This window comes from Propithecus coquereli, unplaced genomic scaffold, assembly GCF_000956105.1.
Source record: "Propithecus coquereli isolate 6110/MARCELLA unplaced genomic scaffold, Pcoq_1.0 Scaffold142, whole genome shotgun sequence".
NCBI classification, from domain to species: Eukaryota; Metazoa; Chordata; class Mammalia; order Primates; family Indriidae; genus Propithecus; species Propithecus coquereli.
Genome location: NW_012138525.1, coordinates 1,159,106 through 1,169,911, shown reverse-complemented (window position 1 = coordinate 1,169,911; position 10,806 = coordinate 1,159,106). Strand labels below are relative to the sequence as shown.

Sequence of the window (10,806 nt, the reverse complement as noted above, 5' to 3'; positions counted from 1 at the left end):
TAATGAAATTTCAGATAAAAAAAACCCTAAAGCTGGCATTTGTATTGCAAAACTATTATAAAAATCCAAATATCAATTGTATCAAAGATATATGTAATACATATTTTTCATAAATTTTTAACACCTTCATTGTTTTGTGACTAGCTCAGCTATGTGCTCTGTTGACTTTTAAGAATCGAGTACATCTCTATTGCTTGTGTTAATTCTAAGATTATGGGAATTGGCCTATTAATAAATAACAACATGTACTCTGACCCTTGAAAGAATGCTGTTTCCTTGAGTAAGTGCTCAATTTGTCTTTAGGCATGTACTTGATCTTTGAAATACGTGTTATGCCAGAATTAACAAAGTTGATATAAAATTATTGTATGTATCAATGTGAATCAGTTAATACAGATAAATATTTATCTGATAGTTTTTGTATCTCTTATTTTCAGGTTGGCTCAAAAACAGAAGTTGCTGAGTGCAAGGAGAAATTTGCCACCTCCAGGGACCCCACAATCAGTCAGACTTTCATGTTGGATAGGGTGTTCAACCCTGAGGGGAAGGCTTTGCCACCAATGAGAGGATTCAAATACACTAGCTGGTCCCCCATGGGCTGTGATGCTAATGGCAGGTGCCTCTTGGCAGCACTGACCATGGATAATCGCTTGACCATCCAGGCCAACCTCAATAGACTGCAGTGGGTCCAGCTGGTCGATCTGACTGAGCTTTATGGAGAACGTCTTTATGAGACCAATTACAGGTTCTCTAAAAATGAAGCCCCAGAAGGAAATCTTGGGGATTTTGCCGAGTTTCAGAGGAGACACAGCATGCAGACCCCAGTCAGAATGGAGTGGTCGGGCATCTGTACTACTCAGCAGGTCAAGCATAACAACGAATGTCGGGATGTCGGCAGTGTGCTCCTGGCTGTCCTCTTTGAAAATGGTAATATTGCCGTGTGGCAGTTTCAGCTACCGTTTATAGGAAAGGAATCCATCTCTTCATGCAACACAATCGAGTCAGGAATCAGCTCTCCTAGTGTTTTGTTTTGGTGGGAATATGAGCACAATAATCGGAAAATGAGTGGCCTTATTGTGGGGAGTGCTTTTGGACCTGTAAAAATTCTTCCTGTCAATCTCAAAGCAGTCAAAGGCTATTTCACTTTAAGGCAGCCTGTTGTCTTGTGGAAAGAAATGGACCAGTTGCCTGTGCACAGCATCAAATGTGTGCCACTTTATCACCCTTACCAGAAGTGTAGTTGTAGCTTAGTGGTGGCTGCAAGAGGCTCCTATGTGTTTTGGTGTCTTCTTCTGATCTCCAAAGCAGGGCTGAATGTTCACAATTCCCATGTCACAGGTCTTCACTCCCTGCCGATTGTCTCCATGACTGCAGACAAACAGAACGGAACAGTCTATACTTGTTCCAGCGATGGCAAAGTGAGGCAGTTGATTCCCATTTTCACAGATGTTGCATTGAAGTTTGAACACCAGTTGATTAAACTCTCAGATGTGTTTGGCTCGGTGAGGACTCACGGGATAGCAGTGAGCCCCTGCGGTGCGTACCTGGCCATCATTACCACTGAGGGCATGGTCAATGGTCTGCATCCCGTTAACAAAAACTACCAGGTCCAGTTTGTTACTCTCAAAACCTTTGAAGAGGCAGCTGCTCAGCTCCTGGAATCTTCAGTTCAGAATCTTTTCAAGCAGGTAGATTTAATAGACCTAGTACGCTGGAAGATTTTAAGAGATAAACATATCCCTCAATTTTTACAAGAAGCTTTGGAAAAAAAGATTGAAAGCAGTGGAGTCACCTATTTTTGGCGTTTTAAGCTTTTCCTCCTGAGGATTTTATATCAGTCGATGCAGAAGACCCCTTCAGAAGCCTTGTGGAAACCCGCCCATGAGGACTCAAAGATCTTACTGGTTGACTCACCTGGGATGGGTAATGCCGAGGATGAGCAGCAAGAAGAAGGCACTTCTAAACAGGTGACTAAGCAGGGCCTGCAGGAGAGGAGCAAAGACGGCGATGCCGAGGAGCCCGCTGATGACTCACTCCCCCAGACCGGAGATGTCGGAGGCCGTGAGCCGATGGAGGAGAAACTTCTAGAAATCCAAGGGAAGATCGAAGCTGTGGAGATGCACTTGACCAGGGAGCACATGAAGCGTGTCTTAGGAGAAGTGTATCTGCACACCTGGATCACAGAAAACACTAGCATTCCGACCAGAGGACTCTGTAACTTTTTAATGTCTGACGAAGAGTATGATGACAGAACAGCACGGGTAGGTGTTTATTAAGAGAAACTCTGAAACTGAAAAGTCTGCTTTCTTCGTGAGAAAGAAATGACCTAAATGGAATTCCTAAAGCTCAACTTTTGGTTTGACCTTTTTTTAGGTAATCGATTAGCATGAGGTACAGGGGAATAATGGGAAATGTGGATTAATGCGGAGGACACAGTCATAGTGTGTGAAGAAGATTTTGATTCCTCCTCACCCTGTGGCCTTGATCGATGTGCAGGATTTGCCAGATGAGATTTGGCTGTGAATCAGCTCCAGGAGGCTGCATTTAGCAGAGCAGTATGTGATGGGGAGTCACAGCAGAGGAAATACGGCACCTGTGTTCCCTACCCTTCCTGTTTTACAAAAGCTTTGGAGGGGAAAGGGGGATGGGAGTGTATGTTTTCCATTTAGAAGGACTTAAGGAGATCTTCTGGTTTAGTCACGAGGGCATATAAATAAATTATTACTCATGTCTCATTTTTATAAAAACTGGGCATAATCTTTATTTTAGTGTTAGAACAATCTTACAGTGTTGTCCAAAATATATTCCATCGAATTTAAGCTTCCTAATGGAACACTGGGGTTCTGTGCTTGGGGCAGTACACATACTCTGTACTCCTCTTAAAGGTTCCCAGGGGATATTTTCATTCTAAGGGTTCTGAGAATTCCTGCAGAAAAGAAGCTATAACCTTTGTGTAGCTCAGGCTTCTTGATCAGGGGATCTTTCTTGCAGCTAACAGCTGTTAAAATCCTGAAGAACTTATGTTCCAAAGAACATACTGTATACTAAAATATTCAAAACCAGAAAAGTCTGTGTTCCTTCTTACTTTGAAGATTGATGCTTATTCTCATTGCCTAAAGTCTTATTTAAAATATTAATTGAAGGCAATAAATTCAAATATCTTCATTCCTAGTGTTGCATTTTCTTATTGGAGAGAGAGAGGGTGTGTGTGTGTGTGTGTGTGTGTGTGTGTGTGTGTGTGTACCCCTGAAATTATTGCTCAGAGGATGTTTACAATGAGTAGTTAAGAGGTAATGTTCATGTAACTGACTTCTTTAAAAGTCAACTTTTAAGTGTTGTTTCCTTATGTTCTAAATTGTCTAGGAGAGTATTATGGCTATCACTGTGTGCCGTGGGACCTAGTTAGGGTAGGTGAAAAATTAGCAAGAACATTTTAGAGAATAAGTAATGGAAGTTGGTTCGTAATGGTTTTGTCCACATGCTGCTTAAGCTTGGGAAGCTACATTTAGCTTAGTTGTATGGTCCCAACAGAGCCAGTTTTAAAAAAAAGAAGATTGTACCCTTACCCATCTATAGCAACTGAGTTTTGATTGAAGACCATGCATTTCATGTCTTAATAATCCAACTACATTCATAAAATGAAGACCTTTTTAACCTAGGATATTGAGTTACTTGTAGTTATAAATTGCTTCCAAGATTCTCAGCTTTTCAGCCTTTTTTTCGTTATCACCTCCGCCTGGAGCATTTTCAGACATTTTTTCTAATTGCCCCTGCCCGTGGAGTTTTAATGCCACAGATATATTTTATATATCTGTGTATGTACTGTATGTGTATCTATGCTTTATGCATAAAAAAAGTAGGAATGTTTTGGCCCCGAAGAACCAGTATTTGCTGCCTTGAGAGGACTGTCACTCCCGCTGAGAATGCATGAGTCACACTAACAGTTGGACTTGCATGATCCAGGCTATTGAGAGGAAATGGGAGCAGTCCTTCCTTGTGTAAAATTTACGTGCATCTGCTGGAGGAATTCCGAGTAGCTTTTGTCACTGTACCCCCTATCAGCATGTTTGGACTGTCTGGAAAGAGGGATGAGGGGGCTTATCTTTGCTCTAAAGGACTAAAAATTAGAAATCTTAAGGCTGAAAAATAAAAAGACCAAAAAGTAATGGGCTTTAAATTTGTAAATTATACACAGAAGAGGTAAGGTAGCTGGCTCACCAACTTGTGAGCCATTAAGACACCCTTTGAAACTTAAGTGAACTAATTTTAGTGAATTAATCCAATATCTTGTGGATTCTTCTATAAGAGGTTAAACGGGAATGGATTCAAACTTTGAAGGACGCTATCTGCTAGGAAAAGATGGTTCTTGAGGGTTTGGTATCCCATACCTCCCAATGATACAGCTATCTAAAGAAGTTTTTTCCCAGCAAAACAATGAAGTAGACCCATGCTTTTCAGACTTTTATTTTTAAAGAGTATAATTTTAATAAACAGAAAAGCAAAACTGAAGCAGGGGCAAGGCCTGGAGCCTGTGCTGTCACCTCTCTCTCGCTGCCATCTTGCCGCTCCCACAGTGGTTCTTGCTGTGCCTCTGCAGTCGGGACAGTGATCTCGGATTGCAGGCTACTGGACTAGATTGGTCATGGGTCTTCAGGCTATCAGAAGGGGAAATTACTTTTTAATCCTGATTATGTTTTTACTTTGTAAGCCTTTCTTTAAAAAGAGACATTTGTACGGTTCTACAAAGTTAGCAGTATTTAAAGTTAGCAGTATTTTATGTAATATTTTTCCTATAGAGATTGTGCTTTTCCTTCTTAAAGTCAAACCATTATAAATAATAGCTAAATACTTTGTTTTCTAACAGAACTCTGAAGTCCTTGTTTCAGAAGCAACTAAAACACGGCAAGTAGTAAGATTTTGGTTTCCAGAACAGTTTTCCCTTAGTAGTTGTAGTTCACCCTACTGTCACAGGGCCCCTGAATGAGTTTACTTTATTCAAGTTGACACAGGTTGAAGGTCTAGCTCTTTTACTTTTCAAACAGTATGATTAATCTATGTGGAAATGCAAATCTCCTACCTCTTATATGATACAGCATATTTTTTCATTGTTCCTTTGTGTTCGTAGGCTTTTTCTTTATCGAGTCTGCATTCACCACTAAACTTTGCTGATTGCTTTGTCTTACTAGGTGCTGATTGGACATATCTCAAAGAAGATGAACAAACAAACTTTCCCTGAGCACTGTAGTTTGTGTAAAGAGATCTTGCCATTCACAGATCGCAAACAGGCCATCTGTTCCAATGGCCACATTTGGCTCCGGTAAGCCATTTTAAAAGCTCCTGCTTTTGCTCATTTTTCAGTTTTGTGTAACACAAACCTTTGCATTTATCCCAGTTATGTGTCACCCCTGCCATTATGTTGGAGAAAAGCTGCTATTCTAAAGCCTGACATGGACTTTTTTTTATTAATATGACTAAAGCAAGGTGGCCTTTAAAGACAGTTTTTTACTGCCTAATTCCTTATTGATTTTGGTAATACTCTTTTCCTTTGAAGTGTTAAATTTTTAAAAAGTATTATTACAAAGTAATACGTGTTAAAATTAATGAGTCCACATGTGTGCTTCTTTTTAATTTCCTAATAAAACGGAGAGATTTCCTCCTTTCCCCTTAGTCTCACTCTAGGAGGTAACCTTGATGTGTCTTCATTTCACTGGACCTGTGAGCTGCATTTGACACGGTCACTCCCTCTTCCTGGAAGCATTTTCAGCACCTGTTTTCTAGAACACAGCACTCCCTGGTTTTCTTCCTGCCTTTGACTCTTCATTCACGGTTGTCTGTGCTGATTCTACCTCATCTCTTTGATGTCTGTCTTTGGACCTGTTTTTCTTCTCTGCACACTCTCCCTGAGCGGTCGCATAGCCTCTGTACACTGATGCCTCAAACATAGAGCTTTGGCATATATCTCTCCCCGAGTCCGGACTTAGACGTCTCACTGCCTGCTCAGTATTTCTGTTTGGATGTTTAATAGGCATTTCAAATTGGAATCCAATCTTTTATTACTACCTCTTCCTCTACAGCCCTGGTCCAAGACACCATCATTTCTTGCCCAGATTATTATAACTATAGTTACCTTCTAACTGTTCTTCCTGCTTCCATCCTTGCCTTTCCAGTCTCTTCTCAACATGGACGTGATTGTGATCCTGTTAAGACTTTTTCAGCTCATGTCACCCCTTTGCTTAAAATTCTCCAGTGGCTATCCGTTTCTAATGAGTAAAGGCCAAAATCCTTTCAGTGACCTGCCAGACTGTGCACCCCCTTCTTCCTCTCATCCTCCCCGACCTCATCTCTGTTTCTCCATCTTGCTCGCTTCACTGCAAGCATGCTGGCCTCATTGTTCCTCAGGTACATGAGGCACCCCTCCCACCTCAGGACGTCCACACTGGCCAGTCCCTCTCGCTGGAGTGCTCTTCCAGCAGGTGTCCATGTGCTTTCCTCAAATGTCACTTTATCACCTAGGCCTTGCTGGCTATGCTACCCAAAATTGTAATGCCCTGCTGACATCCCTCTCCCTTCCTGATGGATTGCTTCCCTCTTTCTTACTGTGCTTTCCTCCTTAACAATTGTCACTATTTGATATATTTTTTACTTTATCTGTTCTCCTTCCTCTGGCATAGAAAACTCTATAAAGATAGGAACTTTTGTGTTTTGTTCATAGCTATTTCTAGAACAATACCTGGCACATGGTAGGCACTCAGTAAAATTTTTTAATTTATTTTTAACAGAAACAGGATTGTGCTACACATACCATCTTAACTTGCTGGTTCTCTTATCAAAATGTCATGGACATTTTCCTACATCAGTACAGATATCATTCTTAACGGCTATAGAGTTTTCCATTGTGTGGATGTTTCACTTATTGATGGACATTTGGATTTTATCCAATTTTTATTGCTTTCCTACACTTTTTTCTTTTCTTTTGTATCTTGAGGTGGGGTCTTCCTATGTTGCCCAGGCTGGACTTGAACTCGTAGGCTTAAGCTATCCTCTTGCGTCAGCCTCCTGAGTAGCTGGGACTATAGGCCTGTGCCACTGTGCCCAGCTCCTACACTTTTTCTAATTTGACTGTTCAGACTTCTTTTTTTTTAAGGGGGAAGAATAGGAAACTACACATTAATGTCTCCCAAATGAGTTCTTTCAGTAAAGTTATTTTCATTTTTGCTGATTAAAGTAGTGTCAAAATATCTCAGTATAATTTCTCTATGTGATAAGGGGTGCTTGCTGTGATGCACATGTAACCTTTCTTCCTGTATACCCAAGTATTAATACTTACTCCAGGTAAACCTTGTGTCCCTTCCCCTGACCTCCTTTCTCTTTGTATTTTCTACTCCTTAGTTGTTCAACCTGAAACTGTTACCTTTCTGAAAAACTTCCCTGCAGAACCCAGATGCAGTCTTTCTCATCTCATTGCATTCCACCTACCCTTATTTGCCTGGTCCTGGTAGGTGCTTAGTGAATAATCATTTGATGGAATTGATCCTGCGAATATTTGTTAGTGTCACTTTTTTTGCACTCTTAATATCATCTTTGATATCCATCAGTTTTTTTCCCAATGTACTGTCAAATTCTAAAAGATAATGGTTATACCTAATCTTAAAATAACTGCAAGAACAATTTTTAGTATAATATATGGTCAGGTTTTTTTGGAACATCAAGAATTCAAAGTACAGTGCAGGTGTGGACAGGCTAAATTCTTTCCCAATGCTATAGACACAAAAAATGAAACTGCAGTCTGCCTGGATTAGAAGTTTTGTATCTCTTTGCTTAGTAACTTAAGTATGGGGTGGTGTAGGTTTGGCCAGCTTTGCACAGAGGGATATGTTGTTGCCATGAATTTGTGAAGTATGGTTATGCTTTCACTTGGTTAATGTGTGGTTTAGAATAACTCGGTGGTGGAGCTGCACAAGCTGCCTTCCCAGTGCTGGTGGAACTGAGCAGGCCCTTTCCCTTGACAATACGGTGTCTTCTTTCAGGTGCTTTTTAACCTACCAGTCCTGCCAGAGTTTGATATACAGAAGGTGTTTGCTCCATGACAGCATTGCCCGGCATCCAGCTCCAGAAGGTGAATGCTTTCCCTGCCTTACGAGGGTGGATGGAGCATGCTGGCACAGTGCCAGCTCCCTAGACCAATTGCTGGAGTCACACTCCACACTGCTTAGTATTGTGCCGTCGGGGATGGGCAGCAGGCTCATGCTGCTGTTCACAGTGTTATCCTGAAGCCACAACTGCAATAAGTAAAACATGGTAATTGGAATATGTCATGGTAAAGTACATATGTGAGTTAAGAGAGCACTTGTTGCTCTGCCACTGCAAACAAATTATTCATTCCAAAAAAATATGTCAGAGCTTGTTTTGGATGGCACATATAGATTATATTTGAGTAAAAACTCTGCAAATGATATTTTATATACAAAGACAACATTGCTGAACCAGAGTCATTTATTCAGAGTCTAGTGGCCACGATGGGTTTTTTCTTGGTTGACCTATATTCTCTTTCCTGATGGCCCTGGTGACAAAGTACACATTTCTGTTTCTGAGATAACTAGCTACAAATAAGATCATAGACACAGGCAAGGAATTAGTAGCTACACAAATATCAGATTTTATCTTGAGGTTCATTAACAGTACACTGTAACCAAATGAGCTAACTAGACACAAACATATATAATTATATATAAATGTTTTGGGGGAAATTTGTGGTCTTAACTGAAACAAAAACATTCTATATAAAACTCCATCTTTATTTTTGATTTTTGCTCTAAACTGGCTGAAACTCTCCAATTCTCTGATACGTTGGCAGTTTGTGTTCTGTTTTGGCTTATTATTGTGAAAACTGTAATCATACACAAGAATAAAGAAAAGGCCAGGTGTGGTGGCTCATGCCTGTAATCCTAGCACTTTCAGAGGTCGAGATGGGAGGATTACTTAAGGCCAGGAGTTCGAGACCATCCTGAGCAAGAGCAACACCCCATGTTTACACAAAATAGAAAAATTAGCAGGGAGTAGTGGCATGAAGCTGTCGTCTCAGCTACCCAGGAGGCTGAGGCAGGAGGATCACTTGAGCCCAGGAGTTGTAGTGAGATATGATGAGGCCACTGCACTCCAGCCTGGGCTACTGAGCAAGACGCTGTCTCAAAAAAAAAAGTATAGAGAAAAATATAATAAACCCCTGTGTACTCATCACTCAAATTCAAAAATTACCAACTCCTGACCCTTTCTGTTTCATCTGAACTCCCCCACCCACCTCCGTCCTCCTATTGGATTATTTTGAAATACAGTTTTGAGAACTTTTAAACATTGACTACAGTTGAGAATTGATATACCATTTAGGCAGGAAATCTGGAGAAGATGGAAACTTAGAAACAAACCTGCCCATTGACCTTTAGTTGAGCCATTTATAGCTTTTGGGAAGAATGAGAAGCTACTGGATCTAAAGAGTGTTAGAGTAGAGCAGAGCATTTCATAGACCCGAGGGGAGGAAGTATTGACCCAGTATTGTCACATTTTTATTTCTCTTAAGTAATGGTATTTTTAAAAAAAATTATTATTACCATAATTTTATGAGAGAATATTTTAACATTAACAATGTATGAAGGATACACTCTCAGAATAAAGTGTAGTCCTTTCTTTAAATTGAATAGATTTAGCTTTATGAAACATTCATTACCCTTATTTTCCTGTTTCATCACACAGCTTTGGGAACCACAAATTTAGTCCCTCCTCGTTTGGGATGTTAGAACCCTGAGGGAGTGAAGTGCTTTGTCCGGGGCTGCAGAGCTGGGACCAAATGCCCAGCTGCAGTCCGGTGCTCATCGCTGGCTGCCTTTCCTGAAGCTCATGGTTGATGCACTTGTCTTCTTTTTGCAGATCCTGACTGGATTAAGAGGTTGCTGCAGAGCCCCTGCCCTTTCTGTGATTCTCCTGTCTTCTGAGTGTCAGTGTTGGGAGGATGGAAGGGCATGGACTCTGCTGTGGAAAACACTCTCTGGCCTGAAGAGGACACGCTGGAGCAGGCCTGGCCCTCGCCAGTGCAGAGGTGCCCTTCGTGATTGTAAAGAGAGTCCTGGAACTCCTTTCTGAAGGGCTCGCTACATCGCTGGGGACTACAGGCTGTCTTTTGAAAGACTGAATGCAGAGAGTTTGAGTCGTTTGGAGATGGACATTACCCTGGCTTCTTACCCAATGAGGAACACTTATTTTGCAAGTGTCTCGACTGAAGCAATTTGAACAAAAAGAATGTCCTGTCATTTCTAGGAACAGAATAGGCTCTTCTGGAGAGTTTGGATAAGGGCCCTGCTGGGCTGAATTAGGTTTTAATCCTTGCTTTGGTCTGGAACTGCTTTGTGGCTCCAGAGAGCTTAAATTACCTGGTACGTGGCTTTCGATGTACCAACAGATACTAAAAGTGTCTAAAACAACATGTGGGCTGATGTTTTGTTCTCAGTAAGTATCTGTGGATCTGTATCCTGTCACTTCCTGTTTTCCGTGTATATCAAAAACATTTTCCTAAAACTCTATATTTTTAAGAAGTTGAAGCTAAGACTAACGTTAGTTTTAATGTGTCAAATGATCAGTTGACTATTGTAAGTTAATAATTGTAAGCGACTTATTTTTCATTCTCTCTCGTGTCATTCTATTTCCTGACCCAACTCCTTAATTTGTATAAAGATGTCAGATACTCCAGTTCACCCACGACACAGCCCTGTTTCAGACGTAACTGTAATAACCTAGATGAGATATTTGTACATAGAA

The 10,806-nt window shown here is 40.8% G+C and overlaps 1 protein-coding gene across 2 annotated transcripts in view; it reads left to right on the top strand.

The window, feature by feature from the left end:
- Window positions 1-10,474, top strand: part of GTF3C4 (general transcription factor IIIC, polypeptide 4, 90kDa) — a 16,975-nt gene extending 6,501 nt beyond the window's left edge. The window contains exons 2-6 of one of the 2 annotated variants that reach the window (XR_001137273.1): window positions 438-2,261; window positions 4,865-4,902; window positions 5,187-5,317; window positions 8,028-8,116; window positions 9,922-10,474. Coding sequence is in view for 1 of the 2 variants with exons in the window: in XM_012639662.1 (XP_012495116.1) it covers window positions 438-2,261; window positions 5,187-5,317; window positions 8,028-8,116; window positions 9,922-9,986 (2,109 nt within the window). In the remaining variant the exon portion in view is untranslated. The remainder of the gene's footprint in view (window positions 1-437; window positions 2,262-4,864; window positions 4,903-5,186; window positions 5,318-8,027; window positions 8,117-9,921) is intronic. The other variant, XM_012639662.1, reaches the window with a different exon arrangement.
- The last annotated feature ends 332 nt before the right edge of the window (window positions 10,475-10,806 follow it).